The sequence below is a fragment of the Pseudopodoces humilis genome, chromosome 1 (assembly GCF_049639895.1).
Source record: "Pseudopodoces humilis isolate 2021_Gansu_Grassland_sample_001 chromosome 1, ASM4963989v1, whole genome shotgun sequence".
NCBI lineage: Eukaryota > Metazoa > Chordata > Aves > Passeriformes > Paridae > Pseudopodoces > Pseudopodoces humilis.
This window is the reverse complement of record NC_142200.1, coordinates 4,281,433-4,308,873: the sequence shown is the minus strand read 5'-3', so window position 1 is coordinate 4,308,873 and position 27,441 is coordinate 4,281,433. Positions and strand designations below refer to the sequence as shown.

Sequence of the window (27,441 nt, the reverse complement as noted above, 5' to 3'; positions counted from 1 at the left end):
TTTCCTTGATTTGATGATATTAATGTATTCACCCTAAAACCACATCTATGCCTACATTTGGTTTGTTGCCCAGCCGTAAAAAGAAAATATGTCATAAATTTTAGAGAACATTGAACCTGGTGGTGTTGAGCAAGATGATTTTCAATTACATGTGATTTACTCACCTGCCTAACAGACAACTTCCTTTTACAGAGTTGTCCTAAATCTTAAAATCAATTTTAACAACACATTAAGAACTCTCACTCCAGCCTTTGACGTATTTTCTTTTTTATGATTCCTCATGTCTTACTTTTCTCTTCCCCAGTCATTTAAAAATATTAAATCAAAACAAAGTATTCACCAGATCACTTTTTTCCCCTCTCTGTGACAAATTTCAAAGGTAACTTCTTACCCTCATAACAAAATTTCAATGTCACCAACTTTTGATTCTACTCCTTGCCTTGCATTTAATGAAAAAAGGACAGGATTGTCAAATTTACATGAAAAATTATTTCAATATGATTTCATAATTCTAGAGACATAATATTAAGTCTTATATGAATTAAATATGCCAATTTTAAAAGGAATGTTGGAGTACAGCTTCTACAAATTTGAATAAGAGCCAGCCATTTTTTTAATCAAAACCATGTTAAATATTCATTCATGTTTCACTGTGAGCACTTTTAATAAAGTAAACCCTTCAATGTGACCATCAATATAGCAAAATCCGTGAATAACCATAGAATCTATTTTATTGTGTAAAACTAAGCCAAATTTTCAGCCAATTTATGCAAAGGCTATGTCACAAAGATTTCATATCCAAACACAAGTTATTGTTAACATACAGAAAAAACTCAAAGCAAAGCCAGGTTGTAAATACGAACAGTGTAATGATTAAAATTTTAAAAATCCAGCTGATACTACAATATTACAGTGGTTTAAACTTTTAACCTATTTCCATGCCTGTAAGAATTGACTAGGAAATATATTCTGGCACTGAAAGAGAATTTAAGTCCAAAAGAGTGTGTCACATTGTCTAAGTGCATGTACAAGACACACACATCCCCTGGCCATCCAAACATTTCAACAGCTCATTATTCCCACCTACCAAACAATAAGAAAAACTTAATTCCTCCTCCATCCCACACAATATTAAAGAAAAGGTCATCTTGTATTGCCACAGTACAGACTCTGGAGGGACTGCAGGTAGAGTTACCTGGCTACAAAACTACCAAAAATTTCAATGCTGAATATTCAAAATTATGGTTAACTAAAAGAAGCTAAAATGTCTCCATTGTCTTCAATTCATTCAAAAATGGACAAACTTAGTGTATTATGCAAAATAGATAATATTCATTAGCAATTTAATTTAAAAGAAAAATTAAACAAAAAAAAAAATTAAGTAAGTTTATGCAAAACTGAACTTTCCACTAGGAAATATCATATATAAGTAGTGGCAAACCAAGCATTCAATATCCCACAGGATCACCATTTCCCTGCTTTGCTCAGAGTAGAAAATTAAAATGTACAACACCATCAGTCAACACTGTGCTTCAAAAGATATTGCAGCTATGAAGCAGAGAGTATCACAGAGTTTTGGCTGAAAACTCAAGTAACTGGGACTCTTTAACTGAATTAATCAGCAGCCTGAGAAATAACCAACTCCACAGGAGATTTTATTGTAAAGCAGTGCTATGTTCATGCTTTTCAACCAGTGCATCAAAGATCCCTATTCAGGAAGGAATGCCAGGCACAATTCTATGATTCAAAAAGCCTCTTTTACTAAGAAAACAGTGGAATTTGGCATAAGGAGAATTAAAAGAAACAAACCAAGGGTACAGTGAAAAAAGAAAAACATGATTTTCATCCTTAAGGTGATGTCCTATGCAGAAGTGCAAAAGGAAGATTTTTCTACCAGACAGCCCAGGTCACAAACCTGCTGATGATCAAAGGCACTCTGCAGAGCTAAGAAATGACCAGCCTGAGCTCAAAGTACACCCCTGACACAAATCACTCGTTTTATTGGTGAGGCTCAAGTAAATCATGGCCAAATCTTGTCAATCCTAAAAAAAATGCAGCCAAATTTTTGAATCCCCTGAAGAATTGAGGCCAGGTAAGCTTGATTTCAAAGCAAGCTGATTATGGCTTACAAAAAACTACTTTAAACCATTTTTAATCTTCTCATCTATAAACAAAGTGCTCACAGGTTTTAACATACGAGTTGAGAGTGGTCAGCATGCTTGAAAAAAACCCCAAACACTTAAAAGAGTACACAAATAATTAACACAGGCAATAGTGATAGATCATTATTCCTTAAAGTTGCTCCTCATTAGGTCATCAAAATATTGAAATATGAGGCATAGAGTTCAATTTGCTTTAAAAGCAAAAGCTTTGGCAACAATTTGCTGATGATCTGGGGACTTTATCTGAAACTTGCAACTCAAGTGTTGGGGATAAAACATCCCATGTTCCAAAGCCTCTGAACAAGCCTTGTTGAGAACCTCAGACAGAAGTCGTGTTATTACAACTCTTCAAAACTAAATTAATTGAATTTTTCATTGTGGGAACATCATTCTAAATGGAAAATTAAGACAAGTAATTCTTCCCTTCTACCCAGAGTAAAAACATTTTCTGCACATCAAAAGTTAGTAATGCAATTGTCTGGACCATAATAAGAAATATATCACAGGGGCATTACCGTTCATATGAAAAAATTTAGAGAAATTGCTTTAAAAACACAGACTGCAAAAAAAAAAAAGGAGAAATTTAAGCAGCAGCCATCTCTCATACAAGAAAACTAGGACTTAAAATTACAGAAAAAAGTGCACAGTCAGGTTTCATATTTACTATCACCAAACAGTGGTAAAACAAAACAGATATCAATTCTACATTTATCTTCAGTTAAATAAAACAGCTAAAGGAAAATGAAGGTCCTATCAAATTCTCTGCTATCACAGATTGTCAGTAAATGAAAACATTATCATTCTCATGCTGCTGAAAATTACAAGCCAGTAGATTCCATAAAAAAGATCATCAATTGATTTTGACACTACTCACCCCACTGGAGAGGAGCCAACTGTAGATGCTCCAGGACCAGCTGATTAAGAACCCCTTCCACACTTGCTTCCCCTTCACGCTTCAAGGAAGGGTAAATTGGAATTAAGGAAAATTTTGTTTCAGAGGGGAAAAGGGCATGAGATATGCACAACTTTTATTATTGCAAATCAAAACTGCAATCTACAGAGTCATTAAAGGTTAATGTTACATATGGTTTATTAACCCATAAGTTGACCAACAGTAAAAGTACAGCAGTTATTTAATTAATTATTAAATTAAAATTTTATTCCACTGAGGAGTGTTAAAACCAATGTAAAATATACTTGAACCACAATAAAACATGAGGGTAAAAAAGTCTGGGAACTGAAAAAATGCATAATCTGTAAGTATGTATGGGATGGGAATTCAGAACGATAAATTAGGGACAATCTGAAAACAAAAAGGTTAAAATTTGATAGGGCAATAGAAAACAAAACAAAATTTAACAGGGCAAAAGAACAGAAGAAATGTCTCCTAGGATAGCCCTGACTGCTGACTTGGTGCCAGTTCCATGGGGGTACAGGGATGTTGGACAGTGACAGTGTCATTACCAAGGGCAAACATCAGACCAGAACCACAGGCACAGAACCTTCAAGCTCTCCTTTCTACCCTGTATGAGCTCAGAAACAGGCCCAGACTGAAAAGAAAAGAAATTAGGAAACTGTTCTTACTCTAAGGACAGCAGAACAGTGAAATAAACTGTTGTGGACAGAAGAATCTCTTTTAAAAGTACTTCAAAACAGGTTAAAGAAGTGCTAAAATAAAAGCATAGGCAATATCCAATGTCGTGCAAAGACAGTATTATCCATTTAAACAAATTAATAATAATTTTGTGTGATGAGTCAATCAAGATAACATTTATTTATAACAGGAAGAGCACTGGATTTCTTTTTTCTAATTCCCCGATTGTAGAAAGGCACTGAATTCACAGGGCTTGGAAGCACATACAGATGTCAGCACTATCTTGTATCCAGGCATGTGTCCCACCACAATTAAGGAATAATCTCCTAGAGAGATTCATCAAGATTTCAACCAAGTACTCCAAAAGTACTGGAACCCTGGTCCTCAGAAATCTATCAAAAAAATAAATGAATACCTGAGCTTTTATCAACAGCTTCTAAATGTGATCAGTCCCTTTTCTGTAAGCTCTGGAAAGGGACACACATCATCTGACTGCTGAAGTGTATCACCTGTGTCAGTTAAAAGAAAATTAACAAGCACTGCAGATAACTAATTTCTACCACAGAACATAATCTTGCAGGGTCTCCAGGAGATTTAAAGAAAAGTCTTGAAAGCTCAGAACAAAAGCAAATCTAACAGTGATTGAGACTCAAGAGCTCAGAGAAGATTGAAGAGGAAAATCAATACCAAGTACAGGACTTTTGCATTATTTTTTAAAATATTCTCATTATGCCCTGAAAAATGTCCTGAATAGAACCTTTTATTTTTTTTTCTTCTAAAGGGACCACAAATAAAGAATTCACAAACCCCAAAGAGTCTGAAAGCTGTAAACACCATTAAAGAAAAGCATCTATTTGGAAAACTGAAGGCAGTAGAATATCACCTTAGAAAAATGTTGCTGCTGAAAAATAAGACTCGGAACACCAGCACAACTCAATAATTTCCATAAAACACACTAGAGGGTAGAGAATAACTTTAATTACTTCACAGAAACAGCAGATAAATAATTCTGTTATCACATCTTTAATCTAAGGACTCTAAGTGAGAGAAAACACTAATAAAAAGGCAGTATTTAAAAGATGCTTTAAAACAGAGTGTCTGACATTAACTGTAACATTAAACTAACTTTACTGTAATTTACTTACAACAGACTCACAGTGGTGCCTGGAATATTACAAATTTTCACTGTTTAGAGCTTCATGGAAAGCTTAATGTCTCAAATAACACCATAAAATTAGTATAAAACAGGTGATTCTCCAATCTTTATCTTTGGTAAATGCTACCAAAGCAGATCCATGTATTCAGATGCAGAATATTCCCCCTGGAACATAAAACCACGGGAAGCAGTGAGGCAAATCTGGGGTGCTGTGTCCATTCAGGGCTCCTCAGGACAGGAGAGACATGGAGCTCCTGGAGCACGACCACTGATGGACAACAAAATACAATGGAAGGACTGGAGCACTTCTCCTGCAGGGAAAGGCTGAGGGAGCTGGGGCTGTTCAGCCTTAAAAAGAGAGTGAGAAGGGACCTCATCCCTGTCAGTGTCTGCAGGGAGGGCTCAGGGCAGGGACCAGGCTCTGCTTTGTGTGCCCAGCAATGGGACAGGAGGAACAGGCAGGAACTGATGCTCAGGAAATTCCAGCTGTGCATGAGCAAGAATTTCCTTCCTGTGCAGTGACCAGATTGCCCAGAGAGGCTGTGGAGTATCCCTTCACTGGAGATATTCCAGAACTGTCTGCACACAATCCTGTGTCTGTGCTTTGGGATGGCCCTGCTGGAGCAGGGAGGTGGCACCAGATGTCACCACTGTGGTCCCTTCCAGCCTGATCCATTCTGAGATACTATGGGTGGTTTTTTGGTCCCACATTTCAGAAAAAGCTAGAAATCAAACTGAATGCCTCTTTCAAAACCTAAAAAATGTTCAAACAAACAAACAAAAATCCCAAAAGAAACCAAAAAACCCAAACAAAAAAAAAAAGGGAGGGGGGGCAACAAAACCTAACCAACACAAAAAGAACAAAAAAAAACCCCACAAAAGCAACAAACAACAACAAAAAAAATAAACCTATCAGAAAAATCCACAAACTGATTAACAGAAAAAATAAAAAATTATGTAATATCCCAAAAGTAGTTTAAGCTTTTACAGCCCAAATTTTCAGATAAATAAATTTCCTTATTCCATCACAAGCACCAAGCTCATTTTTAGCACACTGCTTATTGTCATCTTATGGCAAAATAAATTCTATAAACAAGAAATAACTCAGTGGATGTTGTTGTATATTAATCTAGAGGTTCAGTGTCTTATTTGTTTATTTGCCAAACAATCTTATGATATTAGTTTATCCTAGATACATGACCATGGACTGTAGAACTGATGAGAAATTTCAATTTTTACAATTTATGTGAAAGAAAAATGTAGCATTTAAATGGTTAGGCTGTTCACAGATTATTTGACTCATGTATTCAGGATATAAATTGCATTTGTTTAATGAGATCATTGAATGAAGCAGCAGAAGGGAGTCTGGTGGCAAAGGAGGGAAAGGCAAGGTTGAGATGCAACCAAAGAAGTGGACTTGTTAGAACATAAAGAAATAAACACATAAAAGAATTATATGTTCATATGGACCTACAGAGGGATCTGGATCATGGAATTCCATAACACTGATCTTTGTCTCCTGACTATATTATTAGATAATTACATCAAATTGTTCATTATAGAACAAATATGAAACTGAACATTGCATCAAACTCATTGCCTTGGAGATGAAAAGTGACCAAAATATTCAGTAAGAAAATATAAAAGGAACAGGAGAAAATAGTTTAACTCCAGAGTTTGTCTAAGACAAAGCCTTTAGAAATCAATGAAAGCAAAGGAGTTGAGCAGGGGTTACCAAGATACCCTTTTATTCTTAGCTCAAAGTCAAAGCTGATAAAAGACACAAGTATAAGATCCAGGATTTAAAATTCATTGAAAAAGACTGCCCAGATAAACATGAGTACAGACTGCCAAGGTTAAATTTGACCTTGCAGAATCCATCTACTTAACCAAATCTCCACACATTTTGCTGAAGTCTCAGTGCCATCACAAACCTGCTCCTCTGTAGGAGCCACACTGCTGACCCAGCCCTCATTTCCTAAAGTTAAATCTTGGTTGTTAACAAAAAGTTAGTTATTTGTTATTAACAACACAGACATCAGCCAGGATTAAAACAGTTAACTTCCAGCTTCCAGCACAACAGTTCATATTTAACAGTTCAAGATATTTTCATCTGCACAATCAAATCAGCCCCAGTGGGGGCCTCAGAGCTAACAAACACACCAACACCAGATGTTGTTTAAAAAATAAAAAATAAAACAAACCTAAAAACCTAATTTTTCACAACTGACACCCTTATTTCACATTTCTGTAGCAACAGATTGAATATGATATAAACTGTTTCATATGAAAAACCTAAATGACAGTTATTTCCCCAGGGAAAACTTTGGTCTTTTACACTGTCTGGATTGCCTCGTGTGCAGCTGAGTACTCACAATTAGAATACAGTCTGTTACCTAAAACCTCCTGCTTAAAAAGACTATAGGTTTTAAAAAATGGCTTCTATCTGGAAGTTGCTGATGTTTTTTCTCCCCACAGAATTCCACATCTTGCATCCTAAAATAAATTATTTTCAATACATATGTCCTTTGCAAATAAATGCAGGTGAGAGAATGTACATAATCAAAAAACACAGCAAATGTTCATAAATAAAAATCATACTAATTAAAAATAAATCTGCATGAATTGCACATTTTACTTACAGCAGTTGCCTTATTCATATTTTAAGCTTCCTGCTTGATTATTATTGTGGTATTTTAATATTAAAACTAATTATAAGCATTAATTTAGGGTCTTAAATAATAGCTATTTTTGCAAACAAAAGGAAGCAGCATAAAAATTTAAAGAAACCTTTACTGATGTACAGAAGTTCCACAAGATGTAATATTCTCATAACTGATGATTCATATTTATGATCAAGATAAAGTCATCACAAGTGGGATAGACACAGAAAAGTGAATTGCAGTAAGAGTTATCAGTGATTTGCTGTCAAGCAAATGAGATGACTCAAGGTTCTGTCTGACAGATAATAATTTCAAAATCCTGTCTGGATGCTTCGATGATGAAATACAAAAACATTCATAATTTTAATGTACTTGGAAAAGATGTCATTGTTCACAGACCTAATAAATGAGTGGAACCTATGAAGATCACTAGGATGAAATGAAGAAAAGTTCCAAGTACCACCCTAGAAGGAAACAAAACTATAAATGGAAGTCGGGAGTAATAATTCAGTCAGCTGTGGTGGACCACATGCGTAAAAAAATCAATCAGATAACAGAATTAAAGAACAGTTCTCAGAGAAAACACCATCTCTGAAACCTGGAAGGTACAATTTCATTCTGTGAGAAATCTCACCTGCAGTATTGCCTCCAGGTTTGGATCCCACATATTGAGAAAAACAGGGCTGTAGTGCAGAACAAAATCAGCAATATGACTGAAAGAGAATGTGCTTTGAAAGAAATGTTGGCAATTAGGTTTAAATATGGGAAACAAAAAACTGAGGAAGGGGCACAAAATACAATTCAAAAAATGTAAGGAAACATTGCAAATAGGACAGACTTCCTATACATCTCAGATATTAAGGCTGAAGTAAGAAAAACAACTCTAACTATTAAAAAAGTTTAAAATGGAACATGGTATTTAGGGTGGCACTGGAAGTCTGTCTCACTTTCTTAAGGCTGTTAGGGCCAGGTTTAGAATATTTTCAAGAAAATGACCCCAAAACGTTACAGTCTCATTTCACTGAAATAGCAACTCATTCACAGTACATTAGAAAATTTCTCTGGCTGCAATCAAACCTGGGGATAGCAGAAGATGGAAGAAGGAGAGTTTAGTTTTCAGAAGTCATTCTCTGACCCAGCCCTCTGCCCAGCTGTACAAATCACAGAATAATTTATATTGAAAGGCAATTCCAGAGTCACTCTCCAGCCCTGAGCTCAAAGCACGGAAAATACTAAAATTGCACCAGGCTGTTCAAGGCATTTTCCAGAATTTTTTAACATCTTCAAAGACAGCAATTTTGCAGCACTTTTGGACAACCTGTTCCAGTATCTGAGCACCCTCATTGTGAAAAGGAATTTTCCTAGTACCTAACTGGAATTTAGCAGTCTCCTCATGACAAAGATGAACTTTATTGACTGCTGGAACTCTTGGGCTTTCAGGGGGCTGGTCCTGGATACCCAGCAACTCCAATGGGACCAAGGCCATCCTTTCCAATCCTGCCTTCCCCAAAGTCTCCTCAAGCCCAGAGTCATTATCCTGCCACGTGCCCTCTTCACTTCCCTCAGGATACTGAGTTCCGTCATCTCAGGACAACTGCAGCCAAGGCTGACACCAAACTTCAACCCCTCCAGCTGGATCATTTGCTCAGGGAGCAGATCCGACACAGCACACACCAAATCAAACCATCCAATACTCACATACAAAAATTTCCCTTAAAGTATTTCAGAAATAAGCTAACCTGCAACTGGAAGACTTCTTCCAGTCTTTAAGGAAAAGTTCATCCAGCTTTGCTTCTTGTTTGAGTGGTCTGTAACAAATTCACAGCACCTCAGTCTGTTGGATGACTCTGTCCTTGGTCAAAAAGCTTTCAATTGCCTCATCCCTCCTTTCCTAATAATTCCCTGTGCACATTCTAACTTCTCCCTTATATGCTTTTGCTTTTCCTGGTGTAAGCATCTGATGTGGGTCCTGGATCACACCTCAGGGCAGATTCTGTGGCTAACTCACCTCAGCCCATCACTTTCCCACATAATGCACGCAGGACAGAAATTTATCTGGGGGGTTCTAAGTAGTTCAGAGATAATTGATAACAAGGGATCACTTGGCATTACTGTCTAAGAGATAGTAATAGCAAAAATGCCTCCTCCAGTAGTAAATATCAGTAGGAAATTTCAAGTAGGAAATATGAGTAATTCTACCTCTTTGTAATTTTGCAAATACTTTTTCTCTCTTGGCTGCACTGAGGCTGACTCCTGAAGGAAAACAAGGTTAATGCAGCTGAACTATCCATCCACTTCTCTGCCTGTCTGTCCACCAGTATAAACTCCACTGACCTGTGTCCAATTACTCTGATGGGAGAAAAATATCTCAGAATCCAAATTTCTTAAACTTAGCAGAATGGAGAGAAGAATTATTTTATTTTTTTAATTAACTGGTTCGTATCTAAATATTGCTTCAAGAAGTAAAAAAGATGAAGCCAGAGAGGTTCAGGTTGGACATCAGGAAGAATGTCTTTATGGAAAAGGTTGTCAGGCATTGGAAGGGCCTGCCCAAGGAGGTGGTGGAGTCACCATGGTGTGAGAAGGTGTTCAAGAAAGAACCCAGTGTGGCACTCAGTGCTGTGGTTTTGTTGGTGGTATTTGGTCAAAGTTTTGACTTGATGATTTTGGAGGTCTTTTGAGGTCATTTCCAATATTAATGATTCTGCAACGCTATGAAAAAGACTAAGTCTAGTTGGGATATGATAGCTGGAAAAGAATACACATTTCTTCAAGGATTTTTAAACACATGTGAAACTTGTTGCCTTTCATTAATTAGATAAATTTTAGTTCCTGGAACAGAGAGAACAATCATTTAAAGTATTAAAAATACAGAAACTACTGGTTGCACTGAATTTAACACACAGAGCCCACACACTGTTCTACTGGTTTCTAAGGTACTGACTTTCATGTCAGCCACAATGGTTCTGGGATCAAAACTGGGGTTAAATCCAGAACACAGAATGGATGTAAACAGTGTTGCCCAGCAACTGGAATGAGTTAGGATGAATTTTTACACCTTGACAAAATGATTACAACTATGCACTCAATTCCAGTATAAGAATTCATCTGTGCTATCATAGAATATTTATATCTTTCTGTAACTCAGACATTTTCCAAGTGAGTTCTGGTTAAATATTGACATTTTTGCATAAAAGGAGCTCTCTCTGAAATGCTGCTTGGGGAATCTGGACTGAACCAGGCATTAGGAATCTCATTTATGTCTCAAGCCTTGCCTTTGACAAATCCTGATCTGATTCAGTCATCACAGGATGACTAAGTTTGGAAGGGACCACTGGAGGTCATCTTGTCCACCCCCTGTTCAAGCAGGGTTCCCAGAGCACAGGATTGTGTCCAGAACAAGTCTTGAATATCTGCAGGGAAGGAGACTGCACAGCCTCTCTGGGCAGCCTGTGCCAGGGCTCAGCCACCCTCACAGTCAAGTTCTTCCTCACAATAATTGGTAATGAAACATCATTTCAGATCACTGGATAAAAGTACAATTAAAAGTTCAAACAGATAAAGCATGATTTGATTGCCATTCTTCCCTTATCTTCTGCCGCCCCTAATCATGTGAGTTTGAGGATGATCTGAGTGAAAAATATAAATCTCCTGGGAAGTGCTGAGTACCATCACATGGCTTGGGGGCCTGTTTGCTGTACAGAATGTTTCCTGAAGAAAATCATGAGAAAGTGTATTTTTGACAAGCCAAGCACAAGATTTTTTTATAGAAATCACGAAATTTATAGCAACACCATTGGTTTATTTTAACTCTAAACTGAATGCAATTTCTTATTAATAATCATAAGGCAATATTTTACTGCATTTAGAATTATTGTGGGGATTTTATGTTTAGAATGACTAAGTCATCACACAAGTCCTGTCTAAGCCTTAAAAAGCTACCCAAGATTAGGCACATTACTAAATCTATAAAGAGGACTTGGAAATAAATTATTCTAATATGTTCTGATTTACCCAAATTTAATTAAATATATGCAAACTCTCTAAATCGAACTTCATTAATTTCTTCATGATTCAGTTACTCGGTGTGGGGAGAATAGAAAAAAATTGACCCCATGAATCTACTACTCATCAATCCTAACTACACTTCCTCAGTTCCCTAAAAGCTGGGAAAAACACACAGGATTTATGATATGCCCAGTGACTCAGAAAAAGCCATTATAGGATGACCCAAGCATCGCCTAAATAATATACAGCACAATTAACCTTAAACAGTCTATAATTATGATAAGCTTCATAGTTCTAATTACTTTTCTTTTCAGTAACACTGTTGTGAAGTGAGTTGAATTATAAAATAAAATGGATCAGAGGGCATCTATTTATATACTTTTGAAGCAAGTATTTATGAAAGGATATAATTTTCCAGCAAATATCCAGCTTGCTGTTAATCTCCAGACCTCTTGCTTGCTGCCTTTCTTCTTCCAGCTGCTTTGCATTCGCCAACTGTGCCCCATCGGTTGGGGATTCAGGGAAGCTCTCAAAATTGAACTTGTCCACTTGGATAGCCATGCTGTAGCAAAGGAAAAGAAAGAAAAAAGCCAACAACATCATTCTTGCTGATATTATTTCTGCAGGAACTGCAGGCCACTGTGAACATGATCACCACAATATCAATATATTGGTTTCACTGGCACCCAGTCTGTAATTAATGATATATAAACCACAAGGTTTATGCTACTCAAAACACAAGTCTAAGCCTGTTGATGGTAAAAATGTTTTACAAATCATCAACCAACTCTTCATGATTTTGTGAGTGGCGTACAAGACATCTATTTTGCAGTTTCAGGCAGGTGACCTCGCTGTGGTCCTGTAGAGGTTCACCTGACTCCACTCTTGGTAGGTGAAAGCTCCTGTCGTGCTCAAGACTGGGCCAAAAGCTGAGGAATATACTATTTAAAGTTGTTTATTAATACCAACCCATACACAAGGGAAGCTGAATATTATACATGAAAGTGTCTCCTGAAGTGAACTGTAACACACTTGGAGAATTCATTGGTTTCACAAGGCAACTTCCTCACTTTTCCTTGCAAAACTCAGGAAGGAAAAACAAAATAAGCACAGAAGTAGGGCCTTAATGTGGCCCTTGACTTTCTCTCCTGTTTTGTGCATCTTCATGAATTACAGACCATATTAATTTCAATATCACAGTAAAATTCATTAGTAGCAAATGGTTAAATAATTGCTTTATTAAATGTACGGTAAGGCATAAAAGGTAATCAAATTAAATATAGTACACTATAATGCATACTAAATACTGATATGTTAAATTAGAATCACTAATCTAATATAAAAGAGAATTTAGACCAGCTCACATCACATGAAATGTGGTTATGGAAGATCTAATATACTATGCTGCCAAAACAGCTTTAATTTCCTGAATTGTCTGAAATAGAAAAATAATTAGGGAAGAATTAAAATATATTGCTCTTGAGATGACTTTGCACTTAAGGAGACCAAGCAACAGCTTTGAAAACCATTCAGGATGAAATGCAACTACAAACTGAGAAGCAGTCTGGGAAGGGCATTTCACAAAAACATAGGATTACTATTATCCTTTTATCTGTTTCTTCATATAAAGAAGGAAACATATTCTATGAGTGTTGTCAAAAGGAAATCACCAGTAGCAAATGTCAACAAGAAAGAACTTGGAAATCCATCCAGACCAGAAAATATTTTCTATAATTTACATTAATTTAAAGAAACTGGGTAAAAATAGATGTCAATTACAATGAATCATCTGGAGCTTGTGAAGTTTGCAGTGGGAAGATGAATTCAAATAGTGCTTATCAACGCTGAGCAAAAACTGACATCTGAGGAGAAGTTTCTGAAGTTCCCCCTTCACCATTCTAGTGAAAGGTGTCCATGTCCAGGGCAGGAGGGTGGAACTAAATGGCCTTTAAGGTCTCTTCCAACCCAAAGCATTCTGTGATTTCATGACAAAAAAGTTCAAATGCAGCACTCCAGCAAAGGTTTCTGCAAGCTCCCACTTCTGCAGCCTGCATCTTTGCTGATCCTCACATCCCAAAGGCGGAGGAATTAATCTGTTCCTCTCTAAGGTGGGGGGTTGTTTTGGCTATTTTTAATGCAGCAAGAGATCATTAGAAGTTCCTCATTTGCATGCACAGTCCCCATCAAGTGCTGGGCATATTCAAAACCTAAACATGAGTTATAAAAGTGGATCACAGTAACTGCCAGAATCAAGCCAGAAATAAAGACCATAATGAAAAACACCCAGATACAATCTGAAGAGTGGATTCTGAAAAAAAATTACCAGGCCTGAAACTATGACTAACAACATTAATTCTTACTGGCATTGAAGTATGATTTGATTCTGCAAAGGCTTACTGGATTTAGCACAGGCAATGCAGATGGAAGACACAACTGGAATATTTTGAATTTCATAGTCTTTGTTTCTGAGATCACTCCATGCCTCTGTGGTACGTGAGCAGATGTAAACCCAGTACTTGATTTCTATGATATACACAATAATGCTTATATCCTCACAGAAATATAGTTTGTTTCCTATAGCCATATTTTAACAAATTGTCTTTAGAATCCATCTCCAAAGAGACCAGGAAAATAGCTCCCATCTAATTAGTGTTGCACTTTTCTAAGTGATTGATATTTGAGAAAAATATTCCTGCCTAACAATATTTAATATGCAACTGCAGCATTCAGATTGTATTCCTCTGTTGAAAGATTGTTGCTGGAAATATGGTAATTTTTGTCTGGAAATTAAATATGCATGTAAGCACTTTGTACCCCAACAGCCTCCAATAAATCCACATCAGCTTTAGCAATACAGCCTAGATTGCTCTTAACTGTTCATTGTGCATCTCTGCTTCAAGTAACTTTTATTAAGCTCTAAGTTATGGAAAGCTTTAGTAAACAGGGCTCTCAGTACTCAGAGACTCTACTAAGTTTTCAAATCTTCTAACCATGGTTTTATTTATAATGTTTATACTGTATTTAGCACAGTGGCACCTCATGTCACATGAGAAGCTACAAAAACACCCCCAACAACACACTTGCCAGCTAGAAAGTGAAGAGTCTGAGTAGAAGAGAACTACATAGAGAAAAAAACCCCACAAAGCAGTACTATGAACACAGCTCTAGGTAGGATCTACGAAAGCAATAAACAGAAATGAAATAAAATAAAATGTTTCAAGACTATAGTTCCTTTCAAAGTAAAGCAGAACAGAACTAAATCCTTGCTCTTTTTCTTAAATGTATCTGCCTTTTATCATCTATATTCTGCTTCCTCTTGTGCTAAAAATATTCATTTCAAGTTTTGTCTCTGCATTTTTTATCTGTAACGTTGCTTCAGTATTTTTTCCTCAGCCTATGGAACATGTAGTACATGAGAAGGCTTTGCACAAGAATCAAAACAAAAAATAAATACCATAACCTAAATCAGTCATTCATCCTGAGAAAAGTACCCGTACTCAAACCCAGATTCTTCACTTTCTTTTTAGATATGAAGATTTCTCCCACCTCAAGAGATGCATTTCACCAGGGAAGTGTTAATGAGTGGACAAACAATTCCCAGAGCCAGATGATGGAATGAGAAAAAGGATAAACTGGACAATGAATTACAATCAGCAACTGAAAAAAAAGGATATTTTTTAACTTTTAAGTGATCTCTAGAGATCACATAGACCTCACCCTGAAGAAGGAGAGGGCAGTGAAAGGCAACCTTTTGAACATCACCAACTTTGTCACTGGGCTGTGAATCAGAATAAAGAGACTGAAATGTATTTTAGCCAAAAAAAAAGTCATTCTCTGCTGTCTTCTGCAGTTACTTTGCGACCTGTTTCTTGTCAAGAGCTCTCTGCACTTCTCCCCAAATTTGTCCTTGCTTGTTGTGATATACAAGAATCTATGGAATCTATATAGAAAAAGGTAAAAATAGACAATTCAGTCTGAAGCAGGCATTCAATTTGTTGCAAACAGCCAGGATAATGATGGCTCACATTGTGCAAGGGCACCTGATCCTTGCCCTTCACAGTAATTACGTATCAGGGAAAACAGAGAAGATCTTAAAACTCAAAAGTTTAGAAATAAATTTGTTCCAGGAAAAGGGACTAGAATTCCATTTCAACTTCTTTGCCTCATGTGGAGCTATCCAAATTTCCTACTAGATGAGTTTTCAATAAATAATGAGACATTTGTATAAAAACACTGCATTATTTAAAAAAAAAAAAAAAAAAATCCAATCCTGCAAATGCAAATCAGATTTTGTTTCTCTCTGGCCAAACTTGTCTGAGCAGGAGGAGGAATAAAGCAACAACAGTTTTCATGAATAATGAAACAATTGTGTTTTGAAACTACTGGGTTTTGTCACAAAACCAGCCCAAGCCGTTGTGACAGCTCCTCAGACAGCTGAGCATTGTTACAGGGATGCAAATTATTCAAATACAAATTAAATGGATGAAGAGGAGAAGGTCAGCTCATCGGCAATGCTGATGATGTGTCTAAACAGTATCATCTCACGTCATCTGTCAGGATGGCTTACAGGGAAAAAAGTGACAAACCTTCTGATGGCACAGCCAACATCTCAATGACAGTCATCTAAAGTCCTATTAAAGTCACAGTGCAGAGCTACTAAAGGCACTGGACAGATCATTTCACCTCTTCTCATAAAAACAGTTGCAACCTTACTGGAAATCCTACCCTGCCCTGACAACAGAAGGCTCAGCAGAAAGGATTTGCAGAGAGGAAAATAACTTCCTGCAAATGACATCACGACTGCTCCCCAGCCAGTGCCTTCCAAATCCCCCTTTCCCAAAGCAGGGCCAGTTAAAATCAAGCAGCACTGACAGCTTCACAGAAATGGCAACCGTCAGAGAAAATTAATAGGTGAGAAATTGACTGAGGGAGCATCACTGGGGGTGCTGCAAACTCCTGCCTTTGCCACTGACAGGACAGTGGGCAGCTCCCAGGCATATCCCATCCACCAGTGACGCACCTCAGATCTTTCCATGTCCTCTTCTAAGAGTATAAATCTAGAAAGTGAAATTAATTATGTGATACTCTCAAAATAAAATGAGGTTAAGAGCAGGCATGGTATTAAAAGAAAAGCAGCAATCTGGTCAACATAAGTAGATTTCATCTTTCATTAAGTAAATAAAACACTGCTGCTTAGCTTGGAAGAATAAAATATAGAGATAGTCTTTATTTAATTATCCTTAGGAAGAAACAATATAACAGGAACTCAAAAACTCTTCTTCATGGCTAACTACCTATTTAAATACTATCATCCACAGATGAGTTTGCAGGCTGCTTCCAAAATGAAGCTGACAGGAGGCAGTTGGAGACTTTATTCAATATTATGCTTCCTGTTCATCCTCCTTTCTTATATAAAGTAGACAGTAGGGACACTGTGCCAGACCATGTTACTGCCACTTATGCAGAGTGCTTATGTGCATTAAGAGCCCCTGTACACTCAATGATTTTAAATTTCAGGGAAACTTGAAGTGAGGATGATACACTCGTTCTCACATTCAAGAGGAAAAAAAAATGCATAAGGCAAGTTTCCTTTTAAAACTCTGATACTTTCATTGTGCAATCTCACCTCTAATATAGAACATCATGTTTCAGGTACACACAATTCCACCCTAAATACAAGTCCTGCAATTGATACCAAACTAGAAGTGATGCCCCAGTATATAATAATTTACAGGCAAAGAGTACTTCAAGAATCAAATCTCCTGTGAAGAGAATACTATAATAATAAATAATAATGTAAAGTAATGCAAATTAACATATACCTTGTGTTTACTTGTAATTACTTCACAGATTTAGAAGTACAATCTGTATTTCATTCACTACTATGAAATACAACTGTAAAATTCAGTAGCTCAAGTGACCCACAAGTAATGATCTCTCCTCCTAGCCTAAAACTGGCTGCAGAAAAAAAAATGATGGCTTTAATATCTGAACCGTGCAGAGCACAAGATAAATTTTTCCATTAATCTTGAGAAAGGTCAATTAAATTTAAAAATTTGCATTTAGAACTTAATTATTTATTTTAAATAATTGAAGAGGAGATAAAAGTCAAACTATAGTGCTAAGTCCACAATATTCAACAGCTTAGACTTATCTGAGCAATAACATTTCAGACGATAAAAAGTTAAACCAGGAAAGAATTGTTTCACTGGATATAATGTAATATTTGAAAATGGAGCAGTGCTAAGAGATAGTTGGCTACATAAATCTTCTGCTTAAATGTGATTATACTATGCGTGCTGGGCATATAGTTTCTTAATTCCTAAGTCCAAATCTGAAAACCATAAACTGCAAATGAAGAGGCAGAACAATTAACTTCAACTTGCCTCTTTTCTCACTTGCCCATTTAAATAATTTGGACTCCCATGGCAATCACCATGCAGCAAAGCTGTTAACTACCTAAAGAAATAGGATATTTAAAATAATAATAATTATCGTTATAGCCTGCTTTATGAATACACCAATTTCCATGGGGGGCATAAAAGACCATTAATCTATAGCCTTTCATTAGGAAATTTGGAAAAGCCTAAGTACAAAAATATTGAGTTAAATATCCTCCACTTATCACAGATGAACTATACAAGGATTTCAAAATTCTCTTTATCCAAAATAATGCCATACTGTACTTCCTTCCTCTCTCTCAGTGGAATACTAATAATCAGAGAAATAAATGTCAAAATATATAAGTTCATATTCAGCTGCTCATTTCTGTAATGCATTATTGTCTCATATGGCAGAAAGTTCAGAAGAAAACATATGCAAATTTAAAACATGGAATTTTGTTCCAGATATAACAAACAAGACCAAAAAAACCTCAATTCTATAGTCATGCCTAGTTATCACTCCAGCTGTCTGAATCTCCCTGGGAAAAGACTGAGAAGATTGCACACCCCAAAATATAAACAGTAAAAATAAGACTGGGATGAGGTCAGTACTTCTGTTCAGAGCATCTTTACCAGGGAGCCTCAAGAAAAGGAGAAAGAAGGAAACAGGTGTTCACCTGGTGCAAAGCTGATTTTCATTCTGAATCTACTCACACTGAGAATTGAGGACAAAGCCACCAAATGGCTCTGCTCCTGGAATGTCCCAAAGCAACCAAAAATGCTGGTCATGAATCACCCCTGGATGATTTCCCAGCCTGGGCTCTGTCCTGACCCAGCACTGATGGTTTTTGCTGGTTCCGGAGCCCTGCAGGATGATCCAAAGGAGTGGAGTTGGGTGTGTGTAGCACCCCAAAACACTCAGAGGGATCTCACAACCTCCTGCACATGATAAACCTGGAGCATCGATTCACTTTTGCCTACAAGAAAAAAGAAAAATTCCCAAATTCCCAGTGTTCCTCTTAAAGGAATATGAGTGCGACATGTGGCACACAACTGGAAGGTTACTTCAGAGGAGATGCTGAGATCCTACTCAAAAACCAAACTAGGGGGCAAAAACCCACAGGATGGCCTGTACATCTGGGAAATTATTCACGAGAAGAGTCTGTCTCAGTGACTGCTCAAGGGAAAATGCAAAGATACAGAGCTTTACATACAACATAAGAAAAATGGAGGTTTTTCAAAAAGGAGGTGATTCAAACATTTTTTTGGGTAGGAGCACAGGATGCATGAATGCTCAGTGTGCAAGAGTACACATTTTGCCATGGACTGTCACTTCAAGATACAATTAGACTTTACATTCATAATGAATTATTAATTTACCATCTACTTGCTTGTCTTCTCTTTTTATACACAAAGGTAACATTTTCCCTTTTCCCAGAGCACTGCAGCAAAAGTTCACCTTAAGATGATTTAGAGAAATAAACAAATACTTTCCCAAGTCACTGTTTTCCCAGTATAACCCATACAATTTTATCAGACCAGCAACCTTCACACCTTCTGTTCATAGCACTCACTCCTTGGTGAGTCCTTTGAAGAGTCTTTTATGTCAAGCTAACCCAGTCCATTGACTTTAAAATGTTTATTTGGCCACACTGATTCTTTTCACCTCTAGGAACTGAACAGATTTTATTACAGATTCTCAAGTCCCAGGTGCAAGCTTTGTGTGTGATGCCATACTTAAAAAAGGAAATCCAGAATCTCTGCCAAAGAGCAAAGCTGGGGGAGCAGTGAGGACATCTTCAGTTTAGGAAACCAAAGCAGAACAGACCAGACCAGCAGTGAACATCTCTCAACAAAGCAATGTGGTCCATGAGTTCAACCTATTCTTTAACTAGTGACAGGAATAAATGTTCACAGACAAGAGTGGGAGCACAGAAGCTTTAATCATGCTCCAGAAAACTTAGCTCACAGTAAGCGTGTGTCACAGGTTCCATAGCAGTCACCTGCTCAGCACTAATAACAGAAACTATACACATCTCACTCACCCACACACAATTTCACCTAAACTTTTTTTTTTTTGTTTTCCAAAAAAATCACTGTACGTATTAGAATGCTTTCACCAGCAATGACACCTGTATGTGTTTAGAAGCACGTTCAGAAGCAAGCTACTCTCAGAAAACAAACCAGCAGGGATTGTTCACCCTAGAGAGAAAAATGCACTTGGGAGACCTCAAAGCAACCTTTCAGTACTTAAAAGAGGGTTAGAAGAAAGTTGGGGACAGATTTTTCATCAGGACTTGTAGTGATAGAACAAGGGATAATGGTTTTAAACTGAAGACAATAATGGGTAATAAACCAAGGTGCTGCTTCTACTGCTTCTGCTGCTCATTATACTCAGCCTTTGGCAGCCTTGGGTCCAGCTTCAGCCAAATGCAGAGCTGGGGTTGCCTTCACTTTCATCTCATCACATTTATATTGATTTACCTCCACACACTTTTCCCCCACATACTGCTGAGCTGTGTTAGTTGTCTGATACACTTTACCAGTTTATCAGAAAATGAGTACAGCTGTAAAATTTGACCTAATAATAAATAAAAAATATTTTATTTAAATAAATGTTTATTTATTTATATTAAATATCTAATAAAACCTTGTAATTTTAGCCCAAGCTCTCCATGTGGAAATCACCATCCCAAGTTACTGCCCTGCCAGGTGCCCTCCTATTCAGTGAGCCTTGAGCTTGAGCACCTCTGGGAAAGGGCAGCAATGTTCACCAGACTCAGATCTGAACACCACAGCTAGAAATTCAGTATTTATTTAATTATTGTGATGGAATGATACTCATTTAGGAGCAGTTTCCTGCCACATTACCCTCCCTTGGTCAATTATGGAGGCAGAGACCACATTATAAATGGACAATGGATTCTGCTCACACGTGGCCTGATGTCCAAGCAGTGACCAACCCATCTTCAAAGAACTAAAGCAAATTAAACAAACCCACTAAAGTCAAATGAGATCAAGGGGATTTTTACTCCTGCTTCCTGTGGTTCAGAAATAAGTCTGAACATAGTAGTCTAAATTTTAAACAGGGAAATTTCACTGTCAGCAGAGTCATGCTTGGGAAGCTTTCACAGAAGACGCAGCTGTGTAAAGGATCTCAGAGGTAAACCCAGGATTTTTGGTGCCACTTATAAAGCAACTTTTCTTATCAACTTCATATACACATATCTCTTATTCTTATATGGATTTCTTCACTACATATGGAGGAAGTGAGAGAAAAGAAACTAGAAATACCACAAGTTATGGGCAGTCAGCTAATGGTGTCTGAGACAGACACTTTGGTTTTAACAATCTATTTATCCAAGCACTCTTTCTTATAGCAAGCAAAAAGCCTCCAGCTGTGAAACAATTTAAAACAAAACTCCCAAAATATGACCTTTCCATTACAAGTTTACACTGAAGGTATCATTTGAAGTCTGCTACTAAACTTCTTCAGAATTTTCATGATTTTTAAGAGAAAGTATTCTTCTTAAAATTAGGAATACAGTAACATGATTAAGGAGTGATATAATTTTTCAGTTAAATATTTCATTCATATCTACTTGAAATAATGCTTTAGAAATGTCTAGCTTTAAAAATATGAAGATTTTATAATCTTTATAATCCTTCATAAACTGAGAAGGGATTATTTCAAGTAAAACATTCACATAGTATTATTTAGAAGTTTTGGCAATGTTTAAAAATATTTAAATATTGAAGGTGGGTTTTTCAGCATTTATGTTTAACAGAGAAATTTTAAAAGTCTTTTCATTCACCTAAATCTAAATTTTATGAACTGAGAAACAATTTTAATCAAGATTCTGTTATTCTCTATTTACTTGCAATATTCTTTTACATATAATAAAAGTCCAGAAGATGACAGTATCTAAACATCTGCCAGACAAATTTTCCTTTAGAAAAGAAGGGAAATTGTGAGGCAAAATTCAAAGATATTGAAATAGAAAACAGTGCTTTGACATCTCTTTTATGAAAATTACATCTACTTTTCACTCATTGACTAGATTTTTCTGACTATAAAAAACACAGGCATATCTAGATTTAGGCATCTATTTTAAACTAGATTCCTGTTTAGGAATCGGATTTATTCTCTACATTTAAAGAATGGCAAAATTATCATAGTTTCACTTCCAGCTTATGAAAGAGTTGAAATTCATTTTTATATAGATCACCAACATGATTTCTCTTAAAAAACATGCTGTTCCATCAGGCTCCCAGTTCCTGCAAAGAAGACAGAACCCCCAGAAAACACAGAGGGCACAGACACTAACGTACACAGAGCTTTGGGCCAATTTGACAGTTCAAAGAAAAATTATTTTTTTTCTTTTCCATCTACAAAGAGCAATTTAACATAGAAATTCCAGACCCAGATTATCCCAAAAGAATACTAGACTATACAACTACTAGAAAAATTGTACCCCAAAATTGTGGAGCAGTTTTTTAAACCTCCCCATCCACAGCTGAGAAGTCACCATGGTTCTGACGCACTAATTTGCCCTGAGTTACTCAATTAAACAGTTACAAATGGATTAGAGGGTTAAATTAAAACTGAAAGTACATTATTATTAAAATTGTGTGTATATATACAATGCTAAGCAAATAATGCTGTAAATACACAAAGATTACACGATCTGCTTTGTTCTCAATATAAGCCTTTCACACAAAAGATTTCCTTTCATTACTTACTATTCTCCATTTCTCTTCTTCCATACAACTACAAAAGAGAAGCCATCAAGCAAGTAAATCGAGGAATAAAGCTGCAGAGGTTTTTTTACTCCCGTTTATTCCCATTGAGCCTCCCTCAGGGATATACAAATTGGAAATTGCTAAATTGTCATCTAATAGGCAGAAACAACGTAGGCGAGACCAATTAAGTAAAAGGCAGAAAGTTGTATTACACATGTAATTAAATTAAATTCTTTGACTAGACTACATTAGAATCATTCCCAAAAAGGACAAAACTCGACTTTAATCAGCACATGACACATAGTAGGACAAGTCACTAAAATAGTACATTAGGAGTTTGGATATTGCTAAAAAGAGCACTTTTCTTAACCATAAATCAAGTTACTTCCAGGTGGTAGGAAATTGCCTAAACAGCAGCATTCCCTCCTAAATATACAAGACTTTAATGATGTATAATTGAGAACAAAATCATAAAAAGTAGTTTCCTTCACTTTATTTAGCTGTAATATCCTTCAGCTCAATATGTACACATATTTTTTCAGGGTGACTGTTCTCTTACAGAGATCCCCAGAACCCAGGAAACCACCAGGTCAAACCACCACCTTAGCTGCCAAATGAGAGTGACAACAACTGGGGATAATTTGGCTTGTATCAAAAATCATCAAAAGGAACAATGCAGTGGGGAAGAAAAAAGTGCAGCGTGAACGATTCTGACCTCCAAGGTTTGTGTTCTTCGCCTCTTGCCATTCTCAGCACTGAGGCCAAAATCTGCTCGTAGGCACCAGCTCAGCCTTCTCCTCGTGCCACTGCACAGCCCCTGGAGCTGGAGCTCAGGCTGGCTTGGAAATAAATTCCAAAATGCAGATACAATGGACTGTCCCGGACTACAGGAGGCAGAGGAGGAGGAGGAGACGCAGCATTTACCTCTGCCCATGGTGCTTTTCCATGCTTTTCCTTTCTGGAAATTGGCTAAACCAGGTAAAAAGCCATCAGCACCCCATTTTGAGAACAGCACCATTTAGTTAAACCATTAATTGTTCATCTAGATGATAATCAGAATATCAGAAATGGATTGACAGCTCTAAGCACAAACTGCCTTTTGGAATTAAATCAATTCTGCGATTGTCCAGCAACCAAGGGGGGCAAACATTTTTACAACCTCTGTACCCTAAGCCAAACTGGTATTTTCTTCCCAGTAATTCCCAATAAGTCACTTTTTATCTGTCTCTTTTTTTGTTATGTTTCTTAGATAATACAGTTTCAATGGTAAATTTGTGACTTTTTATCTAAAGAAAGTTCTTATCCTATAGGAAGACATTTGCCAGGTAGGCTGAGAAACCCTGGTTGAATCACTATCATTACTTCAATATTGGAAAAATCAGCTTATTGTTTATGTCATACATATACACAAATTAAAATTGAGACATGGAAAGGAAACAAAGTGATTTACTTTCTTTATTGAATAGCATGGAAATGCAGAAAATGAAAAAAACACATGGCTTAAATTGCCTTAGGAAAAAATTAACCCATTTATATGAAAAGAACAAACAGCTTTTAAAAATTATAGATATTTTTAAATGGTAATTACTTGTATAAACCAGTTCCTGTGCACAAGGGATCAAATATAAATGAGTTAGTGTAGCTGACAGCAGTAGTGAGAAAAGCAAGAGACCACGAGAAAGACAAAAACCAGGGCTTGTTTTGGTGAGCCTGTTCTGAGGACAAGTAGTACAGACATAACCCACTGTCTAATGTCACCATGTGCTTGCAAATATCACTGTACAGAAGTCCAGCCTGCACAGCCTCTCAGATAATGCCAGATAAATGGCAAGAAGCTCTCCTTCAATTTACAGATGGATGGTTCTTCCCAGAAAGAGAGACACAACGTCAAAATACAAGAGAGAAGACAACAAAGAAGCTGCTCTGAACTCACATGGAACAGCCCCAGAAACAATGAGCACTGACATAAAAATATTCCTCATGTAAATTCAAATTCCATCATTAGATCCTGCATACATGTATTTATTGCCTGCTGTCACCATGTAATCAGCAGTCACTAATCACCCCATAGCTTACACTCATAAAATTCTCTGTTTCATATTGGAGATCATGACTGAATGTTCTAAAGTCCCATCCTATTTAAGTCCTTGTGATTCAGAAAGAAAATAAGTGACAGCTTGAAATAAGCTGCTAGTGATGCCCATCTTAAGAGATGCTTTCCATCAATGTATCAGGAGGGGAAAATGAAATATTGGTGAAGTGTGATGTAGATTTATTGAGCCTGACATTGGTGGGCTTGGCAGAGTGGCTGTAGATAGAAATGGGGTAAAGTCTGCTCATGAGTAACACAAAACACATTAATAAGAAGCAGGTTAGAGCATTATTTAAAGAGCACAGAACAGTTTAGTGTTTTATGTATTATTATTACTGATATTTTCAAAAACATCTCAATGACTTACCACAAATTTTCCTTTCCAAGTTTACTACTTAATGAGTCTAGAATCAAATGAAAAATAGGAGTTCACTCACAACTTCCATCTTGATGCCTATGCACTTCTAGCTTAAAATTAATGGTTTTGAATTTCTTAACATTCACCTTTGATTTCATTTTACATACATACTGTGCTTTTTCCTCCAGTGGATAATAAATAATATACAATATAGCATGTAATGCCTGGGAATAAATCTAAACTGAATTCAGGGGGGGAAATGAAACAGAGTTGTTACATTCATGTCAGGATCCACAACAGTAAGGTCTGATTAAGCAGCTAAAAAGACAACGCTTGTAACAATAATGGGTATCAAATATGTATGTAGAGGAAAAAAAACCTATCAAGCCCTAAAGATTTCCAAGTGCATGGACTTAAAAATGGTGAAATATTTACCCAGTCTACCAATATCACTGAATTCTTTCACTCATATTTCCTCCAAAGGTTGGTAGATTTCATAATGAAATTACTGCTCTAAGGGTTAATACTTTAATTGTTTCATGATTTTATTGTCATAAGCCTTTCTACAACAATAAATTACCTTTTCTTTGGACATCTTTAGGAGAGATGTAGGTTTCATGACGTGAAGGTACAAAAACATTTTGTGTTTTGATGTGCCCTTTTTATTACAGTGGAGAAATCATCTATTCTAAATCTCAGATCTATTAATAATTAAAAAAGGTATTTTGCAGCACAAAACCTTTTTCAAAATATCAGCAAATCTTTAGACAACACCTTTGCCCTGCCCATAAATGCTCATTGATTAAACTGAGTTAACTTGAGGCATAATAACGCTTTGTTTAGTATGTACTTATATTCTAAAAAACTATCCTATAGTTTATTGGATCACTGACTCCAAATCAAATTTCTTTTGTTTATCATTTAATTCCTTCCTTCCAGTCTTCTAATCCCCAGATTATTAATGCTTTTTTCTATTCATCACTATCAATAACAAATTTTCCAAAGTCACTGTTATTCCCAAAAGAAGAGGAAACGCAAAGGATAAAATTTGGCCAAGGAACTAGAATTCAATTAAAAGTTCTGTAGATTATACATGGCCCAGGCTATAATGACTCCCCATATCATACTCCTGCACTCCAGTAGGTAATCTGTTTTTAGTATTTATAAATATGGAAATTTATTTACCAGAAATAGGAAGTTCTTTAAGAAGCCCATGTCCACTTCAGTGTTTGTGTTCTGCTTACATTCACCTCTGATTTAAGTCACCTTCTTAGCCTCAGCCCTATAACCAACACCAATACCTCAAATGCCTCGACCAACACCTCACTCAAGCTCTGACACATCCACATGTTGCTGGAAAATGACCCAAAAAATGACATTGTAATTCCCTGGCCCTCTCCAGCTTCTCTCAATGTTCAAACTGAATTAAATAATAAATAAATAAATAAATAAATAAGATAAAGGAAAAAAATCAGCTCAGTATTGCAGGTCTTACAGAGTTTGTCATCAACTCCATCAAGCTGTGTGTTAAATCATTCTCTGGCCTCTCCACCACCATTAAGAGAGGAGTTGCATCTTTTCCTGCTGTCAGTGTCTGTCTGGCTGATTTGAGGTAAATTCACCACTCAGTTAAGTGCAGAGAAGCTCCCAGACCATGCACTTCCATCCTGAACTTCAGGGCATTTTCATAAATCAAAAGATCAAGCAGCTGCTGGAAACACACTTATGATAATATGAATATAATTAGTACAGCTTCAATGAATTCTTCCTAAGGTGTTTGCAATAAGAGCTGGAACTGAGGTAAAGCATCCATCATTAATCACAGACAGTGAATGAGAGCTGGGCTGGGTCAGTAAAGCACCCACAGCAGAATCCAAGCTTTGGTTGGAATGCCACACACATGAAATTCCAGGTGTGTTCAGTGCTGAAAATTAAGTAAAGGACATTATTTTTAATGTTACCTCTTTTGTTTGGAATCCAGAAATGGCTCAAGCACATCAGGATGCTTTGTGATGTGATTGCCTTCACTTTACACTCTGAGTACCTGCCAGGACCTGGGGCACAATGGAGCCCAGAGCTCCAAAGCACTTTCATGGAACACAGACCCTGTCTCCTAACCAGAGAAAATCCTTAACAGGGTAAGGGCTGGAGATGAAAGTCTCCTTATTGCAGATGCTGGCCATGACTCATCATCAAACAAAAAGCATGGCTCAAATTACCTCCAGTAAGTGAAACAGCTGCACAATCATCTCTGGAAATCATTGCACCTGTTTGAAGTAATG

At 36.7% G+C, this 27,441-nt stretch overlaps 1 protein-coding gene across 3 annotated transcripts in view; it reads right to left on the bottom strand.

Moving 5' to 3' along the window:
- Positions 1 to 27,441, bottom strand: part of TRAPPC9 (trafficking protein particle complex subunit 9) — a 441,139-nt gene that overhangs the window by 229,183 nt on the left and 184,515 nt on the right. For all 3 annotated transcript variants that reach the window (XM_014257635.2, XM_005516888.3, XM_014257640.2), the window contains 2 exons: positions 11,992 to 12,145; positions 3,037 to 3,127 (listed from right to left, as the gene is read on the bottom strand). In XM_014257635.2, coding sequence (XP_014113110.1) covers positions 3,037 to 3,127; positions 11,992 to 12,145 — 245 coding nt within the window. The remainder of the gene's footprint in view (positions 1 to 3,036; positions 3,128 to 11,991; positions 12,146 to 27,441) is intronic.